The 21,246-nt window shown below is 50.8% G+C and overlaps 1 protein-coding gene and 1 non-coding gene across 4 annotated transcripts; both read right to left on the bottom strand.

Annotated features, from left to right (window-relative positions):
- Positions 1-471: 471 nt before the first annotated feature.
- On the bottom strand, positions 472-16,109 carry PRRC2A (proline rich coiled-coil 2A). Of its 3 annotated transcripts, XM_059938331.1 has the most exons (31): positions 15,906-16,109; positions 13,905-14,079; positions 13,215-13,392; positions 12,751-12,850; positions 12,584-12,656; positions 12,113-12,256; positions 11,814-11,965; positions 11,539-11,618; positions 11,247-11,389; positions 10,473-10,563; positions 10,144-10,360; positions 9,254-9,728; positions 8,600-8,790; positions 8,071-8,365; positions 7,485-7,695; positions 5,414-7,282; positions 4,631-4,902; positions 4,302-4,432; positions 3,933-4,062; positions 3,744-3,829; positions 3,314-3,547; positions 3,030-3,170; positions 2,851-2,922; positions 2,567-2,734; positions 2,279-2,361; positions 1,885-2,095; positions 1,689-1,787; positions 1,337-1,549; positions 1,129-1,223; positions 928-1,018; positions 472-808 (listed from the first exon to the last, which is right to left on the bottom strand). In XM_059938331.1, the coding sequence occupies exons 2-31, from the start codon at positions 14,014-14,016 to the stop codon at positions 668-670; spliced, it is 6,498 nt and encodes a 2,165-aa protein (XP_059794314.1). In that variant the 5' UTR covers positions 14,017-14,079; positions 15,906-16,109; the 3' UTR covers positions 472-667. The 3 variants fall into 3 exon arrangements, with proteins under 3 accessions (XP_059794314.1, XP_059794315.1, XP_059794316.1); XM_059938332.1 differs by lacking the exons at positions 13,905-14,079; positions 15,906-16,109 and adding an exon at positions 13,798-13,831; XM_059938333.1 differs by lacking the exons at positions 11,539-11,618; positions 12,113-12,256; positions 12,584-12,656; ... (2 more) ...; positions 13,905-14,079; positions 15,906-16,109 and having other exon boundaries at positions 11,814-11,904.
- On the bottom strand, positions 13,592-13,722 carry LOC132375496 (small nucleolar RNA SNORA38). Its single transcript, XR_009506044.1, has one exon. It is a non-coding gene; the product is annotated as a small nucleolar RNA SNORA38 (small nucleolar RNA).
- Positions 16,110-21,246: the final 5,137 nt, after the last annotated feature.

Below are 21,246 nucleotides of genomic sequence, written 5' to 3'. Positions count from 1 at the left end.
TGGGCAAATAGAACGTGGCAGAAACCTAAGAACAGGTTGTAAGCTTTGCAGCTTCTGCCCAGACCTCTTGGGACACTGACTCAGGGACATTGAAAGGCCTTATGACTCAGGATATCTTGCCAGAGAAGCCATGCAGAGACAGTGGTTGACAACCCAATGGAGTTCTGCCTTCCAGGTGTCCCAACATGGCCCCAGACATGTGAGCAGAAGCCCTCTAGGACCAAGGAGCTGTCAGGTGCTGGCTGACTGGTTACCGACCAACCTCACGCACTGGCACAAGATTTGCCCAGGGGAGCCCAGCTCTAATTCCTGGCCCACAGAATTTTAAGATACAACCAAAGTTTGTTCTGAGGTATTTTGTTACATCACTGAGGTAAATGGCAAATAGTTCCCTGACTAAAACCACTCTACAGATCACTTGGCACTGAACTATGACACAGGACATTGCAAACAACTGACCCATCCCCAAAATCATTTTGGAAATATTTTTTTAATCCTTTTATTATTCTTTTTTAACAAACGGCCCCAGGGATAGGGGACCAGGGGAGGGGGGAGGAGGGGAAGCGAGGCCCCAGCCCCACAACCCCTCCCCACCCGCCCCTTTCCCCCTTATATATTTATAATCTATATACACGCCCCGGGGGGGTGGGGGGCAAAGGGCACTCCCTCAGCGGGGTGGGGGCAATCCAGGCTCCTTGTCCCCTCGGGACCCAGGCTCCTCTGCCCTTCGGGACGGCCCTTCTCGAGAAGGTGGCCCCGTCCGCTCCCAAGGCTTCGGCGTCCAGCGCAGGGCATCTGGTGGGGAGGCCTGGGGGACCGGTACATGTGGAAGAGTTAAGTCAAACAGGGAGATCAGGGATGAAAGGACAGGAACTCAGGTGGTGACTTTTAAATTAAGACTTGAGACCACAGGGGTTTCTCCTTCACCTGCTGGTAGAGGTCGACGCGCTGGGTGCGGAAGACTCCGCTGTAGGTGGAAGGTGGGGCCTTGAGACGGGAGTTGAGGCCAGAGAAAGACCTAAAGGAGAAATGGCATTTGAGGCAACCTTAAGACCCGCCCCTGGTCCCCAAAGAAAGTCAGTCCTTGGGGATGGATAGGCAGTCTGCATCCCCATTCCCTTCTCTTGCCTTCCAGCTGGAGGAGTACGTGATGACCCAGGTCCCCCAAGGTTGCTGTTCAGTTTCCGATAATCGTGGAACTGCTTTAGTTCTACTGGGTGCAGCTGAAGGACAAAAAATTCATGAGCATCCTGCCTCTCAACCCTTTTATCTCGAGATGCTAAATCCTTACCCCTAACTCTTGGGGTTCCCTAGCACTTCAGTTCCTGTACCTTACCTCTGCTCGCCCCAAGCTAGGGCCGAAGGGCCTGGCAGGTGAAGGCAGCACCCGAGTAGCAGGAGCAGGTGGGGGCCGCACAGCCAGGCTGGGGGGCTGCAGAGCAGGGCCCACAGGTAACAGAGAAAGGGGGGGTGGGGCAGGAGGCGGCGCTGGTGGCAGGGAGCCGAAGTTCACCACAGGCAGCTGAGAGTCCACCATGGGTAGAAGCATCTGTAACAAGAAACATGGGAGTGTGTGCTGGGGCAGGGAGGAATGTCAGAAAACCAGGGAGAGAGTCCAAACAAGTAACAAAAAAAGCTAGAAGTTGGAGGAGAACAGAACAAAGGGGAACTGGGAAGATAAAAGGTACCTGCTGGGCAGGGGCCCCTGAGGGGAGGAAGCCACTTTGGCCACCAGGTTGCAGAGGGGGAGAATAAAAATCTGAAGGGGATGGCAGATCCTGTCGCACCTGTTGGGGAACAGGGAGAAATAAGTCAACTCCCCCAAAAGCATTCTTCACCCCACCCCTAACTCCCTAAGCCCAGCACACCCCCACCTCTTCTTACCTGAAGCAAGGGTGGGTCTGGCAAAGGGCTAGGGCAGAAAGCTGGAGAGTAGAGGAAGGAAGGTGGAGGGTAGAGAACTCCTCCAGCTGGCAGCTTCCCCAGCTCTGTTGCTTGCAGTGTGGAGAAATCCAGAAACTGGCCCTTGACAGCTACCCCCGAGAGCAGTGCTGAGGGTGGGGCTGGGCCTGGGGGGAGGTACAGGGGCTGTGATCTGAAAAGAAATTGGGGCAAGGGGGAGGAAAGGCATCAGGAAGCCAGAGTCATTTACTCCTTTAGTCTGAACAGTACTGTTAGGTCCACTAGCCGCCGGGTACCCTAGAAATGTTTTCCCCTTCCCTCTTCCCCTGAAACACAGTTCCATTTCCTTCTGAGATCCACAGAGATCTAGTCTTACCTGTAAGGGTGCAATGAGGGTGTCCCAGGGCGGAAACCTCCATTGTTGGGATGTAGCTGAGAGTCTATGGCTCCCCCTGAAACCTGCAGGAGAGCAAGTATGGAATAGCTCCAGTTTTCCTGGTCCAGAAAAGCTCACCCACCCCACCCACTACAGCAAAAGCAGGGAGAAAAATGAAATGACAAAGAAAAAAAAAAAAAAAAAAGTGTTAAAAACTACAAATTGGAAAGGTTTGATATTAGGAGACTACAGGCAGAAAGGGGTCTTGGGATAGGAAGTAGGACCTACCTGAGAACTGGGAGGCCCAGGGCTGCCATAGAAGACCTCAGGGTACAAGCGTTGGCCTGAGGAGCTGGTCTCTGGGCCACAGTGCCCAGAACCCAGGTTCTTGGATTGTGGCTCAGCTGAGGCAGAAGCACTGGGGAGCAGCTCCCAGTCTCGGGCTAGGGGAATGGCCTGGGAAGAAGAAGACTTGTCAAGGGAGCTATCCGGGCAACCTGGATGCCCAAGTCACTCCCAGACCCCTTTTCCAGAAGTCTAAGGCCTTTCCCCAAAACCTCTCTCCCACTTACCTCAGTGACTGATACCATTAGCTCCTTCTCTGCTTTTAAACTGTCTCCCACCACTAGGCACAAGTCCGAGTCCTGTGATCGTGAGGCAGGAGAGATTGTCCCATGATTCAGACATGTGTCCTCCACATCCCACTTCTAGTCCACCCCACCCAAGACACCCAAATCTAGCCTACACAGACCTTGTCATTGGTACCAAACTGGACCGGAGGACCAGGTCGATGGGATGGCCGGAGGGAGCCAGGCTCTGGGCCTCGGTCTGTACGCTGCAATCGTTCTGTGCCAATGGGCCCAGGGGGCAGAGGCTGCTCCCGGGGCAGCTCCTAGGTAGGGCAACACAGTGAAGTAGGGTTGGGGGAAGGAAAAGGAAGCCCCAATCAGCACACACAGGCAGAGGAAAGGGCAGACAAAGGTAAGGCCAAAGTCAAAGTCCCAGAAACATTCTTATCCTTTCTTGGTCATTTACCTTTCTGTCCCCATCGTGGGGGGCAGGTGGCCGTCTCCTAGGAGGTTCAGAGGGTTCAGAGCCAGGTGGACCCTCACCAGGAACAGCATTCAGGGGGGAGGGGCCTCCAGACCGCTTGGGGGGCCCCTCTGCTGCCCCCTTGAGTCCTCCATCAGGGGAACTTCGCTGGCTGCAGGGACCTGATGACACCTGAGAATCCCCACTCAGGTCCACCCCACTGTCAGACTGACTCATCTGAGAGGAGTGGAGAAGGAGTTAGGTCAGAGTAGAAGGCACCCCGATACCTGACTGTGGTACACACACAAACAAACTACAGAAAGTAGGCAGCTACGTGATGCAACAGCCCCACACTCATCCCAGAATAGGTGGGGAAGTATGACCACTGCTCAGTAAAATCCCAGCTCAGACACTCCTTCCCACCCTCACTTACCTCCGTGCCAGCCACATCCTCAAAAGGACTCAGGGGTTCCATCCAAGGCTCCATGGAGCCAGGCTGGTAACTCTTCCGGCTAGTGGCTGGGAGGAGCACCAACACAACAGGAGTGAGAGAAGATGGCTCTGTGGCCCGCCTCGCTCTCTAAGCCCTCTAACCCAGTCCCTCCTGCTCAGCTCAACTCACCAGTATGTATACGATTCCAGAGGTGAGGGGTCAGGGCCTCTGTTCCTGCATCTCTGGACTCTCCCTGAGGGCCTGGGCCCTCAGGTTTGGGGCCCAAGAATCCAGAGCTATGAGAAGGTGGCAAAGATTCCTAAAGGTGAGAGAGGCCAGAAGCAAAACATGAATGAGGTGGGAACTGGGGAATGTAAGCACCTGAGACAGAGTGCCCCACTTGTGGGGAAAAAGGGAGACGTGGGAGATAAACAACTAACACTGAGAATTTGGGGTGAAAAACACAATGACAAAAATAGGAAAAAGAGTGAAGAAAACATAAGTGAAAACCTTTGAAAGTGAGAGCTGTGAAACATCACCTCAAGCCCCATCCCTCACCTCCTGCAGCAGCTCCGGTTTTCTGGGAGGCCGCTCTCGCCGTTTGGGGGGGAAGGGATTAACCCCGGCAGAGTCCCGGGGAGTCCCGCCCACCCCCCTGACCATCGGCCCTGGCTCCTCCAAGTGGGGGTCTGGGGAAAAGGGGAAATCCGTCAGCACGTCTTGCTCTATCACTGAACCGAGCTTTTCCCTCTGTACTCCACCTCCCAACCCTTCCACCCTCAGTGCAGACACCCAGCATCAGGGCTCCCAGGCCAGATTCTTCCCCCTTCAGCACCTGGCCTTCTCTGGGGATGGAGACATTTGCACCCTCAGCCCCTCCAGCTTACCCGAATTGACGTCATTGTTGTTGGCCCTCTGAGGGTCATACCGGGTTGGGGGCTGAGGGGAGGGGCCTTGGGGGGTTTGGGGAGGCCCAGGCTTGGGCCTTGGGTGCCCCCCTGGTGCAGCTGCACTTCCTTGGCGGCTGCTGAGCTGGGCCAGAGCCTGTTGGATGCCAGCAGGGTTGCTGTGGATAACTTGGTCCAGGCGGAAGACAGCAGAACTGCTGGGGGGTGGGGGAGGCAGAGGGAGCCCTGGGGGACGCTCCTCTGGAGGACGGCTGAAGAAAACAGAGCATCCGTTCCACTATGCACAGAATTGTTATATCTTCCCTACAAGTCAAATCTCCTCTACCTCTCCACCTTCAACCAGTCCTCTGGGCTAAAATCCAGGCGTTTCTGAGCACTTCCCCCCCACCCCCACCCCCACACACCATGCGGCTCGTGGGATTCTCGGCTCCCCAGCCAGGGATCGAACCCAGGCTCCAGGAGTGAAAGCGCCGAGTCCTAACCACTGGACTGCCAGAGAATTCCCCATTTCTGAGCACTTCCAAGGAATTCTACTTGTAAAGGTCTATCGAGGGAAAAGCAAGGAATATGAGTGTTCCCAACGCTGTTAACTGCTTTCCAGCTACTTTACCTAAACACGGATAACCTAGCGCGCCTAAGAGCTTACGCTGCGCCCTCCGATCTCACACTCCACAGCACACAGCCACACCTTTCCCCCAGGTTTTCTCCCCTCCCCCAACTTTTTAACCCTAAGAATAAACTTAATCACCTGCCTGTACCCACCTTCGGTTCTTGGGAGAGGGCCAGCTCCTCTTGTCCCCTCGCCCTGGGCCAGTCCTCCCTCCAGGACCCCCGCCACCTCCTCCACTGCTGCCACCACCACTGCCAGACTTGCTGCTCGGGCCTGGGCGCCGGTTCTGCCTTTCCATGCCTGGCCGCTGACTCGAGAAGCTCCGCTTGCTCAAATCTTTCGCTCTCTGGCTCAGCTCTCCACGGGACATGGCTGAAATGCCTGGTCCAGCTCCACCTCCACTGCCCCCGGGAGTCCCCACAGCTTTGGGGGTTAGCAGTGCTGCTGGCGGAGCCTCCTTGTCCCCCCGGCGCTCACTGGCAAAGTCACTGCTCTCTGAGGCCGTCTCCCATTCCTCATTGGCTTGGTCTGAGTTCTGGTTTGACAGATCGGGAGACTTAGCAGCTGCCCGGCGAGGTGGTGGGGGCACTGCTACCGTTGTGAGGGCTTCCTCCGGTCCAGGAGTGGAGACTGGAAGGGCAAGGGAAGAGGACTTGCCCTCGGCCCCCCTGGCAGCGTTCTCCCGTTCCTGTTTCAGTCTCCGGAAACGAGGCGGTTTGTCCTGCTGCTGAGCCCTCCCATGTCGCCTCCTTCTGGGCCGCTCTCCATCTTCCACACCCATGCCTACGTTGCTGCCTCCACTGCTGCCTCCTCGGGCCATGGGGGACAGGGGCCCTGGGATCAGCTTTTCTTTCAAAGGCTCCTTACTTGGAGGCAAAGGACCTGTTGGAGGCTTCTTTGGAGCCAGAGACTTGGTTGGGGGGCTCCAGCCTGGGCAAATGGGGGGAGGGGGCCGCCCTCCCCCTCGACCCCGGCGTGATGGCACCCCTCTGGGAGTGAAGACTCGTCCACCTCGGGCAGTGGAAAAGCGGGCTGGGGCTGGTGAAGGGGGTGCTCCTGATGGTGGGGGAGCAAGAGGAACCTGTGTAAGTACTCCTTCCTTGGGTGTCGGGGCCTCCTTGTCTGAGGGGGCCAGATCACTCTCATGGGTCTCGCTGCCTGTCTCTGAACCCCGCTGCCGGCGCCGCTTGGGGATTTCTTCATACTCTGAACCCTCACTCCGTGTCTCACTGGCAGTGCGGCCTCGGGGAGCAGGAGGATGGTTTGGTCCCCCTGCCCCACCTCCACGCCCATCATCTCCTCGGAATTCCCGGTAACTACGGAACTCTCGGCTTCGGGCTCCCCGCCCCCGTCCCCCATAGGTGCCCCGAAAACCCCTCCCTCTGGCAAAATACTCCCCTCGGCCCCGACCCCGGCAAGAGGTAGGACCCACTCTCTCATAGGAATAGTCCCTCCGAAGCCTTGGGGCAGGGGAAAGAGTCCCACTGGGTGGGGTCTCCTTGGGGCCACCTATCTTCCCCTTTGCCGTCTTCAACGGGTCTGGCTTTGGAACCTTGGGGGTTTCATCCCCCTGTTCGAGGGGCTTAGGGGGCAGATCTTCGACTTTTGCAGGCGGCGGGGGTTTCTTGATAGGCCCAGCGCGGCGGGGAGGGGCCCCTGGCTCCTCTGGAGGGATTCCACGACGACTGCTGCCTGGACGAGGGCCCCAGCGGGTCTCAGTGCGGCTCTCTCTGCGAGGTGGCGGGGGGCCTTGGCCTCCGATTCCACGGGTAGGCTTTCGACCAGCTTCTGGCCCGGTCAGCTGTGGAGTCTCCTCCTTGGGGGTTTCCTTTTTAGGTGGTGGAGCTTGTATCTTGGCTGCCTCATCATTGCCTGGGGGCCAGGGGAGTGGACGGGGCCCTGGGGGAGCTGGCTCCTCCAGAGGGAAGCGAGGGATTGGGGGCCCAGGGGCTCCATTCTCAGGAAAGCCTGGATAACTGGCCAGATAGGGTGGTGGGGGAGGTACTGGAGGGGTCTCGCTCCTGAAGAGGGAGACAGAAAAGAATGGAAATTAAGTATCTTAAGACAAGGAAAACGAACTAGATGGGGAAAGAGAACACTTTATTACGACCCAGACACTCCTTTCACGTTTACTCCTATCACTTCACCGATAACCCAAAGTACCTTTTCTCCTAGCCTAAATATTTTCACTGGAAACCCACCCATTTCTCTACTCAGACTCACCTCATCCCCTTCTCATCCTCGTCAGCAGCCTGGCGCAGTGGTGAGGTAAGTGGGCGGGGGTCAGCAGGTGTGGTGGTGAAGACATCTCCTACCCAGGCCAACTTTGGATCCACTGGTGGGGTGCCACGATCCCGTAAGAGGGGGGGTGCATGGCGCTCAAATGGCTCTGAGCTTGAGCCTCCACTGTCTGAGCGCTCCCGGGGAACTAGGCCTGAGGAAACCAAACAGTATGAGAAAAACCACCCTTTTTTATGTTACAAGCCCTCCAGCCCAAAAAGCATCTCCCCAGTTAATCTTCCATGTCAGCCCAGTCAATGTCGGCACCTCTATCTCCTGGGCCTTGCCCACGCTCCTGAAACACAGTTATCCACTAAGCTTCCCTACAGATGAATCCAGTTAATCCCCCCACCCAGGTAAATCCCAGTTAAAGGAGGACCACTGTTACATTTTTGCAACAAAGAGGTATCTCAGCAGTGCTAGGCTCCCCTCTTAATTGGGTGGCCCTTCATCCCCGTAGCAAGATGCTGATAGCCACTTCCCAGGACTAAGGGGTCCACCACCCCCTACTTCTTCTATGGCCCCTTACCAGAGGGATGCACACCAGGAGGATAGAAGTCCAGAGGGGGCCGGCCCTGAAGGAGCCGGGGGTCCACATAAGGAGGAATCATCATCCAGCGGGGATCGAAGTTCATAGGGGGCATGGGTGGGGGCCGGCCCAGAGCACCTGGGTACAGGGCCTTGGGGGGTGGTGGCGGAGCCTGTGGAGCTGGCACAGCCCCCATGGTCACAGGCTGTGGTGGTGATGGGGGCACTGGGGCAGGTGGGGCGGAGCCCTGTTGATGCTGCTGCCACTGCTGTTGTTGCTGCTTCAAGAGCTGCTCCTGGGGAAGGACAAAAGGGGATGAGAGAGGCATCAAAGGCCCCAAACAAAAAAACGAACTAACAAAACAAAAAACAAAAACCCGCAAATGGGACAAATACCTGGACTAGATGGAAAACTAGGATGACACAAAGGAAAGATAACTGGTAGAGGGACCCAGAAAGTAACTCATGGATAGGATAAATGTTGAAACCAAGAAAAGCAGCCCTTAAGAGGGGAAGTAACTTAGTTTCACCTGCTGCTGCCGCTGGAAACGAGGAGGCAATGATTTCTGATACTTGGGGTAGCCCAAGCCTTGGCTGGGGGGCTGCCGGGTAGGACCAACCCCATCACCCTTGGGCTCCACCTTTGGGGCTGGGGGCGTGGCAGGAGAAGGAACCTCTTCTGGTGGTTCAGGACCCTCTTTTGAGGGCAGTTGAGGTTCCACTGCATTAAAGAAAAGACACTCATCAAAGTGGTCTAGTCCCACAACAGATATTCCATGAACACCCCCATAATTTCAGCTCTCACCTCTAGCTCCCCCACTAAGGTTAAGACCATCCCATTTAAAACCCATGAAAACACTTCATGGTCTCTCAAAAGCCAACAGTGGTGGCATTAACTTCCCATGAGATCATCAAAAGTAACCGACACTTCTTCAGCCTTGCTCCACTCTAGGCCTACGGGAAGTGGTTTTAGGTCACTACTTATTCAGGAATTCAAGCAACAAAACCTTTCCCCCTCGGATGTCCATACAAGCAAAAAGACCCTTTTCGCCCCTACCACTGATAGTCCAATAAACCGAAACAACTGCCTCTATTTCCTTTACTCACATCCTTACCACTTTCACCCTCAACCCCAAGCAGAAAAGAGATCTGGCACCTGGTAGTACCCATCACCATCTCCATACCTGGGCTGGCTTCGAAGCTGCCACTGCTGGTGCTATTGGTGCTGCCACCACCACTCACCACGGTGGGAGCTGGAGCCACACCTGGAGTGGGGGTGGACTGGGCAGGAGGGGCCTGTGCCGGCTCTTCCGGTTCTTTTTCAGGTGTCGGGACTGGTGCCGGTGGAGGAGCTGAAGGTGTGGGGAGTTCTTTGGGGGCCGCAGGTGGTGGAACAGGGGCAGGAGGGGCAGCAGGTGGTACAAGAGGCTCCGATTTGAGCCGCTTGTCAGGTGCCCCAAACTTCTCATCGAGTCGCTTGAGTTTCTCGGCACAGGCTGCCCTGCGTTCCTCCTGCATGCGCCGTTCCTCCTCCTCTCGCCGTCGCCGGGCTCGCTCCACAGCCAGGGAGATTTCAGACGAAGACTGCTTTCGCCGCTGCCGCCAAGCCTCATCCTCATCTTCGGGTGCTGGGGGCTTGCAGGGAGGGCCCCCGCGATCCTGTCAGTGGGCAGACCCAGCAGGGCCAGAGGTTATCAGTCATTATGTTTCTTACGATCTCTTTCACAGACTGATCAACTGTCTCTAGCTGCAGGTGCAAAGACCAGGCCTTGGGGTTGATGGCCTCTCAGGGTAGGGACAAACTCATCATCCTAGTCTTGTTTCCTCTCTTTCAGAGACCCGAACACCCAGGTCTCCTTGTTTTTCCTAACTGGCATCCCAGTTTCTCTTTTCACCCAGACCCGCCTAACACCAACGATGTTCCAGACCTTTCGAGATGCTCCACAGCTCTATGCTTCCTGCAGCCCATTTTCGGTCCTCCCTCCAGCTTCCTCTTATTACTACTGCTTCAATTACTCAGCTGAAACTAATCTCCCACAACTGACCCTCTCAACCCCTCATTGTAGACACTCACTGGGTAGTCCCCAGGGGGGCCCCAGTTCCCGGTGGGGCCCCGGTGAGGTGGGGGTGGGGGAGGCTTTGGGGCAGGAGGCCCCGGCTCTGTCTCTGGAGGCCGAGAGGTCTCTGCCCAGGCCGTCTTGGGAGGGGGTGGTTCGCTGCCGGGGGAGTTGCCCTTTTTGTCATCTGCTTCAGGGGGCCGTTCCTCACCAGCAGCTGACTGGGACTCCTTGCTGTGGGCAGATCAACAGTGGAATTAAAATCAGCTGCAACCCAACTCCTTTAAGAGTGTATTACCATGAGAGAAACGGAGCCCCCTCCTCTCCCCAGAGGGCCCGAACTCACTGGCCCTCAGCTCCCTCCTCATCGGAGTCTCGCCCGTCTTCCTCATCGCTGAACTTGAGCTTCTCAGTGTAGTCGACCTCCTCGTGGGCCCCTGAGGAGAATAATGAAGAGTGGTAACCCAAGCATTCTGCTCTCCAATCTCGTATTTTCTAGAACACAGGAACTACGTGATGGGATGTACTACTAATGCCAACTGCCCTCCTCCCACTGACATCCAGATCCCCACCATGACTCTCATTCTCACTCCTCTTAGTTCTCTACCAGGACTTGGCTTTCCTCCACCTATCTCCCCTACCTTTCAGTGTCTGCTTTTCTCCCACACAACCCGTTTTTTTTTTTAAGATTTTTTTTTGATGTGGACCATTTTTAAAGCCTTTATTGAATTTGTTACAATACTGCTTCTGTTTTATGTTTTGGTTTTTGGCCACGAGGCATGTGGGATCTTAGCTCCCCGACCAGGGATCGAACCTGCATCCCCTGCATTGGAAGGTGAAGTCTTAACCACTGGACTACCAGAGAAGTCCTGTATAACCCGTTTTTTCCTCATCAGATTTTGTTTTTTAAAACTAAAATACTTGGGAATTCCCTGGCGGTCCAGTGGTTAGGACTCCACACTTTCACTGCCGAGGGCCTGGGTTCAATCCCTGGTAGGGGAATTAAGATCTCATAACCTGTGCAGTGCAGCCAAAAACCAAACCAAACCAAAACAAACAAAAAAACCCCAAACCAAAACCAAAACCAAACAAAAATACTTGGTCCTTAGTATCCACTCACCTGCCCAACCATCATCATTCTCCTGGTCCAACTGATCAAACTCTTTAAGATTATCTTCTTTAAGAATGGAAGGCCGACCCACAGGTTCTACAAGGCGCATTGGCGGCCCTGAACCTCGGGGGCCTGCCACACGGGGGAAACGGCTGTGTATGAAAAAGCAAATGGGGGAAGAGATTAAAAAACGGCATGTTGTATAATCACATACAAGACTGAGTCTCCTGGCTAGAAAACCATCTCCTCCCCAATAGGCTTCCCCTGTCCCCAACCACAAACCCAGACCTAGATTACTCACCCGGGCCCATCAGGAGTGGGGTATCGGTAAGGCCCCTGGGGTCCATAGGGCGGAGGGAACGGGAGATATGGGGGATACATCTGCAAAAGGGCCCAATAGCAGCTGCTCAGAGGGACAATCAAATAGCTTACCAGCTCCCTAAACCTATTATCCTCCCACCCTCACTATATGTCACAGGCCCCTGCTTTCCATGTGTCCCCTCCGAAGACTAAGCCCTAATTCCTAACTCTCTAACTTCCAGCACAACCAATCCAAAACAAGATATCCAAACTCACGAAAGGCGGCATCATTCCGCGGTAGGGAGGGAACTGGGGTGGGCCTGAAGGCTGCAGCCCACCCCGGGGATCATGGCCGTGATGAAGTTTGGAGTCCGGGCCCTCCAGCTCATCAGGGCCACGCCCACCTCCGTCCCTCCAAGTTGTAGAATCTGTATTTTGGAAAAGGCAGAGAGTGAACATAGCTGAAAATGATGGGGAGAAAGATGAATAAGCTAGCAGCTAACTCTGAAATGGAATAAGATAATGTCCTGGCCAAAAGGTAACCACTCATTCACTCACTAATGGCGGCCACTCACTTTGGGGGCGGAGGCTTGGTCCGGGCCCAGACGACTGTTCGGCAGACTCCCTTTCCTTGGCAGCCTTGTCCTGGTCGCCAGCCGCCTGCAGGGTCGGAAATTCCTCTCGAGAGAATCGTGACAGTAGGCTTGATGCCCTTCCACCTGTTGGTGTTGAGATGCAAAAGTAGAAGACACAAGTACATTTACTGAGAACGCACCATGAAAAGTGAAAGGGTCTGACAGGTAGCAGATCCAGTTCTGCCTCCAAACTCACCCCCTACATATTACATGATCACTTCCCAAGAAACAAGGTCAGTTTTGGGACAACCTCCTCACCTTCAGTTAATTCTGAGACAAACTTGCTCATTTGTGTCCCATGAAACTGAATATGAGATCCAAAATTTAGCCAAAGAGGAATGAGGAGGTACAGTGCAGGACTCCTGCCTACTATGGTGCCCAAAGAGACTCCCCAAACAGCCCTGCACTCACCATCTCCATGTGCTCCATGGGTGACACTGGCCTGTGCCCAGGACTTTACCCCGCTTGGAACCGAAGGAGTGTTCTGGGGAAGCAGAAATAATAAATGGTGACGTGGATGAGAAGCTACAAGCCATTCTTGCCCCTGCCCCTTAAATAACATCCAGTTCTTCAGATACCTCGGGGGCTGCTGGGGGTCGTTTCGGTTGGTTGGAGGCAGGCGTCTGTGAAGCCGGCAGTGGCTGCGATTCCGGCGGCTGAGCGGTTGAGGCATCGGAACTGAGGGGATGGTAGGATGAGAAAGTTAGAGTCTGAGATGGCTCCGGCTCCCCTGCTTCTCCAACTGGTGGAGGACAGGAACTGAACCCAGGTCTACTCCCTACTTTTAACAAGCATTAGGGCAAAATACCATAAGCTCGTCACCCTGCATAGGCTGTCCTCTATTCTTCAAGCTTTCTTTACATCTGACAGAAAGCTAAAGGTACCGTTCATTAGTCATCTAACAGGAGTCCTACAATAGGCAGGACAGGGTCTTCCCTGTTTGTCTCTGACTCTCATGTGGCCAGGCTAGACCAACCCCCATTCATCCCCAAGTTCAAAGTTAAAATACTCATAACTCTAAGTCCCCCAGGTCTCTGTCTACCTCTTGGGGTCGGACTGCTCCTGTTTGCTTGCCCATCCTGTTCCGTCTTTCGGCACTAGTGAGACGTTGGGGTCATTGCCTTTGTTCTCGGCTTTCAGGCTTGGAAGGTTGGCTGGGGGTGGCATACGCCGAGCAATGGCAACTTTCCCGAGACTCTGCAGGCCATGGCGAGGGGCAACTGGAGAAAAGGTGGAGAGAGAGTGAAAAATGTTTTATATAGGAGATCTGACAGCATCCTACCCTAGGTCCCATTTAGACATCCTCAATATCTTCTCTTAGAAACCAAACTTTTCCTAGAAACCTTCCCTCCCTTTGCCCTAGGCAACCTCCGAAATTCTATCAGGAAGGAAGGCTGAGATGCTTTACATTCAATACTTCTATGTGGGATGGTTGATCTTGAGCCTGCAGGGAACAAGCTGGCCCCAGACTTCTCCAAGTCCACATTTCTTTGCCTCCAATTCTTACGTGTCCAAAGACGGGAAACCACAGACACGCCTTTGTAGGAGGGTACTGGTGTTCACCCAAAGTGCAACATCCCATGGGGCCCAAGATAAAATTAGAAAGTCTCTAGCGTTCCTCTAACCTTTGGATGTATGTACCATAGTTGTTTCCCTCCGAAGAACTCTGAAATAATGTGCCCCATTCACGCCCAGCCTCCTATAATTAGGAACATCATTGCAGGACCCTCACCAGCGGGTTTCTGGATCTCTAAGGACTTGCCCTTATATGTATCAAACAGGTTGAGCGAGGAATACTTTTTTCCATCCTTCCCCTTGGCAGTCGGCCCCGAGCGATCGGACATTGCGCTGGAAGCTCATTGAGTACGTTGGGTCCTGCAGGCACCTCCCCCAAAACGTGCCGGAGCCTGTGGGCCAGATACCAAGTGTTTCAGTCTCTGCTCCACTTAGAGACTTCAACAGAAGCTTAGACTCGTAGGCTCCCTTTTATTCTCATCAGGGGCCCAGATATGTGGCCTTCTAGTGTCTCTTCCTCCAGCCTATTCAAACACCCCAGTCCCTTTAAGCAACCATTATCTACTTAGCTCCCCATGGAGCCCAAATGCCATGTTCCCTCTTTCCCCCAGACACCTCTTGCTAAGGAAACCCAAATAAAAATCCAGTATCTTCCTAATACAAACACTCTTCCCTTTGTACCGATCTATATAAAGTGTAGCAGCCTCTTCATTATGCCCACAAGTAACCATCTCTCTCCACCAAAATCATTTCAGAGACCTACAATAAAAAAGGGCAAGTCCAAGCTCCAGAGAAAACCAGAAAGACGCATACAGCTCCATCATGTAAGGAACAGAGCTTTAGATCCCCTACTTATTAGATACCAGCTTTCTGTGCGCCAGGTTCTATTCCCAGCCGCCTCACTCCCATCCGGGGAGGTTGGCAGGAAGGTATGCCGGAGTTTAAGGATTTTATGAGCTTGCTCAGCCAGACTGGGGGCTGGTGCCAGAGAATTCCTGAGGGAACAAATGGGGCTCTACATACTCCCAAGCTATAGAACCAAGTATTTGGGATAGCCTGTCTTTTCCTACACTTGCCCCCATCCCAGCTCCTGGAAAAATTTTTGTCTGCAGATGAAATACTGGTGGGCTCTGATTTACCCTATGTAGATGTGAGAAAAACAAAGCATTATGGACCCACCTCAAACATACCATGTAACCATGGGGCCAAGGCCGGAACCAGCTTCATTTTCCTAACCCCAGTAAAAACACCCATCAGCAGTCATTTCTTTCCCTAATACCCCTTGCTCCCCAAGCCGGCCAAACTCTCCAACATCGGTCAGTTCCTGGGTGACAAGGCATTCGTTTATAGAGAATGGTGTAAAGAAAAGAGATGGGAGTTGGTGAGACATCCAGACAGGACCAGGATGATAATCCAAATCAAGAACTTTAAGACAGGTTAGATGAGGATCGCTTTTAAGGTGTTTAAGAAGACCAGTCTTTGAAAATAAATTTATGAAGAAAAAAACAGAAAAATAGTGAAAAAACTAAAACTAATAAAAGAGAATACGAAAGCAGGTAAGAAATAATACACATAAGCGGGAATGGTAGGAAAAGAATGCAGACCAAAGTAAGGAAGCAACGTCAAGAGACTCCGAAGAAAGGGCGGGGTTGGGATAGAAAAAAGATGATAAGAAAGAGGAAACATGAAAAAAGCAGAGAAGAAATTGAGGAACGTAGGAAGCACAAATGCGGGATAAAAGCAGGGCTCCAGGGTGGGAGTGACTCGACGCGAAGTGGGGCGTCAAGAAGAGGGAACCTTAGCGCTGGATGATGGGAGGCGTCCACTAGCGAGGAAGGGAGACTCTAGGAGAAGAGGACAGTCAGGCGCGGCCCACCCTAGAGCGGCGGCAGGGAAGGGGACCACAAATACGGGTGAAAGGCCAGGAGCGCAACGGGGGTGGGGGGGAGTTACGGCCCAAGAATAGGGGGTCGCCCCATGAAACCATAAGGTGAGTGGGTAAGGGCAGGTCATAGACTCAGAGAAGGGCTGGAAGTGCGGATCCCGGGGTGGGAGTATCGGAGGGGGAGGGGCAGGCAGGGCCCGGCAGCAGGAGGACAAAATGGCGGCGGCTAATGGCAGCTTCTCCTCACCCCGGCCCGCCACCGCCGCCGCTGCCGCTGCCACCGCTACTCCCGCGCCGGAAAAGGGCGTTAGCATTCGGCTCGCCCAGACTCACCTGGCCGGGTGCGCGGGGGTCCGGGACCGGGGCCTAGGGGCTCCCCGGGGTGGGATGGCGGTGGGGCGGGGACGGATGGCGGCGGATGGCGCCGGGTTCGGCTCCTCCCGTCTCCCTCGCTCACTCCGCGGCTGGGCTCCGACTAACGGCCCATCCGGGCAACCGCCACCCCCGGGAGCGCCCCCCCGCGCCGCCTCCCTCCGCGCCTAGGCACGCCCCTTAATTTGCATAAAGGGCGGGGCGCTTCCTACCCTATCCCTCTTTACTTCCAGGGCTATCCTTATTAAAAAAAAGCAGAGCGTGCGAAGCTGACATAGGTTATTTGCATAAAGAGGAGGGACTTACAGGCGCTAGGACGCCGGTTGGCTGAAGTGGAAGGCCCCCGGCGTCGGCCGTTGAGACGTGTAGAGGGGGCGGGAATGCGGAGCCGGTCGGCCGGGCGGTTGGGGCGCAGAATTTGCACGACAAATAGGGGGAGAAAGAGGCGGAGCGTGCGTCGTGCGTTTGTGGAGAGATGGGAACGGAGAGACGTAGGGACGCCGAAAGTGGAAGGAAACGATGCTAGGTCCGCGGCGCTTTCGGCGAAGGAGACGGAGCTAGAAGACGGGGCGGAAGGGTTTCTTTGCCGGAGGGCGGAGCTTACGTAACCAGGGAAGAGTCCCAACTCACGCTTCTCTTCGCGAGAGGTGAAAGCACCGGGGGGGGCGGGCCTTCATTTATTAAATCACGTCATGCAAATAAGGTGGATTGACGGGCCAATCCAAGGGGCCAGGGGCGTGCATCACACAGCATAGGCCTTCTGTGGGTAGTTCTACTTATTTGCATAACATATGCAAATAATTTGAACAAAGATACGCTACTAATAACCTATTCATCAAAATAGTGGTAACCAATGACTAAGACGGGCATTTAATTTTATAATCTACAATTTTCATGAATATATTTGTATATCTGATATTATTAGCAGTTTGCATTCGCTTCACAACGAGTTTAATTCTACGAAATGCAGTACCATTTCCCTCCTTTGTCTCCTATTACTCTATTACTTTGCTTCTACTACCCGTTCCGCAAATCATGCAACAGCTATGTTTTTTTAACCATTAAAAATATATAAAATAGATTTTTATTAGAGCGGTTTTAAGTTTACGGGATAATTGAGCAGAAAGTACAGAGAATGCTCGTATACTCCTTCCCCTGCCTCAGTTTTCCCTATTATTAACTTCGTGCACTGGTGTGGCACATTTGTTACAGTTGATGAGCCAATAGTGATACGTTGTTTTTTGTTCCAGTTTTATTGAGATATGATTGACACACAGCGCTATATAAACTTTAGGGGTACAGCATAATGATTTGACTTAGCAACATCATGAAATGATTACCACAATGTTTAGTGGACATCCATCATCTCACATAGTTACAGACTTAAAGAAATAGAAAAAATGTATTTTTTTCCTCGTGAAGAGAACTCTGAGAATTTACTCTTAACTTTAATCAGTTTTAATTATATTTATCATGCTATACACTACATCCCTAGTATTTATTTATCTTATAACTGGAAGTTGGTACTTTTTGACTGCCTTTATCCATCCCTTACCCCCCACCACAAATCTGATCTCTTTCTCTATAAGTTTTGTTTTTTGTTTTTTTAAAATAAATTTCTTTATTTTTTGGCTGTGCTGGGTCTTTGTTGCTGCGCGCGGGCTTTCTCTAGTTTTGGTGAGTGGGGAGCTACTCTTCGTTGAGGTTCACGGGCTTCTCATTGCGGTGGCTTCTCTTGTTGCAGAGCACGGGCTCTAGGCGTGGGGGCTTCAGTAGTTTGGCTCACGGGCTCTAAAGCCCAGGCTCAGTAGTTGTGGCACATGGGCTTAGTTGCTCCGCAGCATGTGGGATCTTCCTGGACCATGGCTCGAACCCGTGTCCCCTGCATTGACAGGGGGATTCTTAACCACTGCGTCACCAGGGAAGTCCCTGTTTGTTTTTGAAGTATAGTTGGCCTACAGTACTATGTTAGTTCTTGGTACACAACATAGTGATTTGATATTTCAAAATGATCACCATCATAAGTCTAGTTATCACCTGTCATCATACATAATTATTGACTATATTCCCCACACTGTACATTTCATATCCGTGACTCAATTATTTTGTAACTGGAAGTTTCTTTCACTTAATCACTTAATCTCCTTTGCCTATTTCTCTCCTCCCCCGCCAACTACCTGTTTGTTCTCTGTATCTATGACTCTGTTTCTGCCATGTTACATTTGTTTTTATGTTTTATAGATCCCACATAAGTGAAATCATACAGTATTTTTCTGTGTCTGACTTATTTCACTTAGCATGATACCCTCTAGGTCCACCATGTTGACACAAATGGCAAGATTTCATTCTTTTTCATGGCTCAGTAATATTCCATGGTACATATATACTATATCTTCTTTATCTGTTCACCTGTTGATGGGCACTTAGGTTGCTTCCATATCTTGGCTGTTATAAATAATGCTTCAGTGAACATAGTGGTTCATATATCTTTTTGAATTAATGTTTTCATTTTCTTCAGATAAATACCCAGGAGTGGAATTAGTGGATTGTATAGTAGTTCTATTTTTAATTTTTTTGAGGAATCTCCATATTGTTTTCCATAGTGGCTGCACCAATTTACATTCCTACCAATATTGAAAGAGGGTTCCCTTTTCTCCACATCCTTGCCAACACTTGTTATTTGTGGTCTTTTTGATAATAGCCATTCTGACAGGTGTGAGGGGATATTTCATTGTGGTTTGAGTTGTATTTCCCTGATGATTAGTGATGTTGAGCATCTTTTCATGTGCCTATTGGCCATCTTTATGTCTTCTTTGGAAAATGTCTATTCAGGTCCTTTGCCCATTTTTTTTTTCATAGTATTTTTTTATTTTTTATTTTTTTTTGCCTGCATTGGGTCTTTGTTGCTGCACGCGGGCTTTCTCTAGTTGCAGCGAGCGGGGGCTACTCTTCGCTGCGGTGCACAGGCTTCTCGTTTGGTGGCTTCTCTTGTTGTGGAGCACGGGCTCTAGGCGTGGGGGCTTCAGTAGTTGTGGCATGTGGTCTCAGTAGTTGTGGCTCATGGGCTCTAGAGTGCAGACTCAGTAGTTGTGGCGCACGGGTTTAGTTGCTCTGCGGCATGTGGGATCTTCCCAGACCAGGGCTCGAACCTGTGTCCCCTGCATTGGCAGGCAGATTCTTAACCACTGCGTCACCAGGGAAGTCCCCATTTTTTTTTTTCTGCTCTGCCCATTTTTTAATCTTTTTTTTTTAATTGAGTTGTATGAGTTCTTTGTATATTTTGGATATTAACCCCTTATCAGATATATTATTTGCAAGCATCTTATCCCATTCTGTAGGCAGCCTTTTCATTTTGTTGATAGTTTCCTTTGCTACACAAAAGCTGTCTAGTTTGATATAGTCCCATTTGTTGATTTTTGCTTTTGTTTCCCTTGTCTGAGGAGACGTATTCAAAAAAATATTGCTAAGATTGATGTTAGAGAGCATACTCCATATGTTTTCTTTTAGAAATTTTATGGTTTCAGGTCTTACATTTCTTAGTCAAATTTATTCCTAGGTATTTCATTCTTTTTGAAGTGATTGTAAATGGGATTGTTTTCTTAATTTTTTTTCTTGATAATTCATTGATAATGTGTAGAAATGCAACAGATTTCTATATGTTAATTTTGTATACTGCAACTTTACTAGATTCATGGGTGAGTTCTAGTAGTTTCTTTGTGGCATCTTTAGAATTTTCTATGTATAGTATCATGTCATCTTCAAACTGACAGTTTTACTTCTTCCTTTCCAATTTGGATTCCTCTTATTTCTTTTTCTTGTCTGATCATTGTGGCTAGGACTTCCAATACTATGTTGAATGAAAGTGAGCATCCTTGTATTCTTCCTGATCTTAGAGGAAATGTTTCAGTTTTTCACCATTGAGTATGATGTTAGCTGTGGGCTTGTCATATATGGCCTTTATTATGTTGAGGTATGCTTCCTCTGTGCCCACTTTCTGGAGAGTTTTAATCATAAATGAATGTTGAATTTATCACAAGCTTTTCCTACATCTGTTGAGATGACCATATGATTTTTATTCCTCAGTTTATTAATGTGGTATATCACATTGCCTGATTTATGGACATTGATCCATCCTTGCACCCCTGGGATAAATCCCACTTGATCATGGTGTACAATCCTTTTAATGTATTGTTGAATTCCATTTGCTAATAGTTTTTGAGGATTTTTGCATCTCTGTTCATCTGTGATATTGGCCTATAATTTTTATTTTTTTGTGGTATCTTTATCTGGATTTGGTATCAGGGTGATACTGGCCTCATAAAATGGGTTCAGAAGTGTTCCTTCCTCTGCAGTTTTTTGGAATAGTTTGAGAAGGATGGATGGTAACTCTTCTTTAAATGTTTGGTAGAATTCATCTTTGGTAGAAGCATTGTGGTTCTGGAGTTTTGTCTGTTGAGAGGTTTTTTTTTTTTTAAATTACTGATTCAATTTCATTACCAGTAACTGGTCTGTTCATATTTTCTATTTCTTCCTGATTCAGTCTTGGGAGATTGTACATTTCTAGGAATTTGTCCATTTCTTCTAGGTTGTCCATTTTATTGGCATATAATTATTTGTAACAATCTCTTATGATCCTTTGTATTTCTGTGGTGTCAGTTGTAACTTCTCCTTTTTCATTTCTGATTTTATTGATTTGGGCCCGCTCCCTTTTTCTTGATAAGTCTGCCTAAAGGTTTATCAATTTTGTTTATCTTTTCAAAGAACAGCTCTTTCATTAATATTTTCTGTTTTTTGTCTCTATTTCATTTATTTCTGTTCTCATCTTTATTCTTTCTTTCTTTCTACTAATTTTGGGTGTTGTTTGTTCTTCTTTATCTAGTTCCTTTAGGTGTAAAGTTAGATTGTTTATTTGAGGTTTTTCCTGTTTCCAGGGGTAGGCTTGTATCGCTATAAACTTCCCTCTTAGAAATGTTTTTGCTGCATCCCATAGATTGTGGATCATTGTGTTTTCGTTTTCATTTGTCTCCAGCTTTTTTTAATTTCCTCTTTGATTTCTTAAGTGACCCATTGTCAACAACTATGTTCTGAAGGCACCAGAGATATGCACAGAATATTATAGAAGTAGAGGAATAAAAATCAGACTGTGCCTGAGCAGGTTCAGAAATGCTTCTAGAAAACTGTGACTCTTATTAAGTGATATGAAGAAGTAGTTAAGATTTAGCTAGGGGACTTCCCTGGTAGTCCAGTGATTAAGAATCCACCTTCCGGGCTTTGCTGTTGGCGCAGTGGTTGGGAATCCGCC

Source organism: Balaenoptera ricei, chromosome 11 (genome assembly GCF_028023285.1).
Source record: "Balaenoptera ricei isolate mBalRic1 chromosome 11, mBalRic1.hap2, whole genome shotgun sequence".
NCBI classification, from domain to species: Eukaryota; Metazoa; Chordata; class Mammalia; order Artiodactyla; family Balaenopteridae; genus Balaenoptera; species Balaenoptera ricei.
Note: the sequence above shows the minus strand (reverse complement) of the source record. Positions and strands in the feature narration are given on the sequence as shown.

Bases quoted from the DNA above. Each gene is read 5' to 3' on its own strand.
- PRRC2A (XM_059938331.1), bottom strand. From the start codon at position 14,016: ATGTCCGATCGCTCGGGGCCGACTGCCAAGGGGAAGGATGGAAAAAAG. The intron at 4,433-4,630 runs GTAAGCTGGAGG...CCTTTTCCCCAG, and splicing joins CAACAATGACGTCAATTCGG to ACCCCCACTTGGAGGAGCCA. The intron at 2,735-2,850 runs GTAAGTGGGAGA...TCTTCTTCCCAG, and splicing joins TAATGGTATCAGTCACTGAG to GCCATTCCCCTAGCCCGAGA.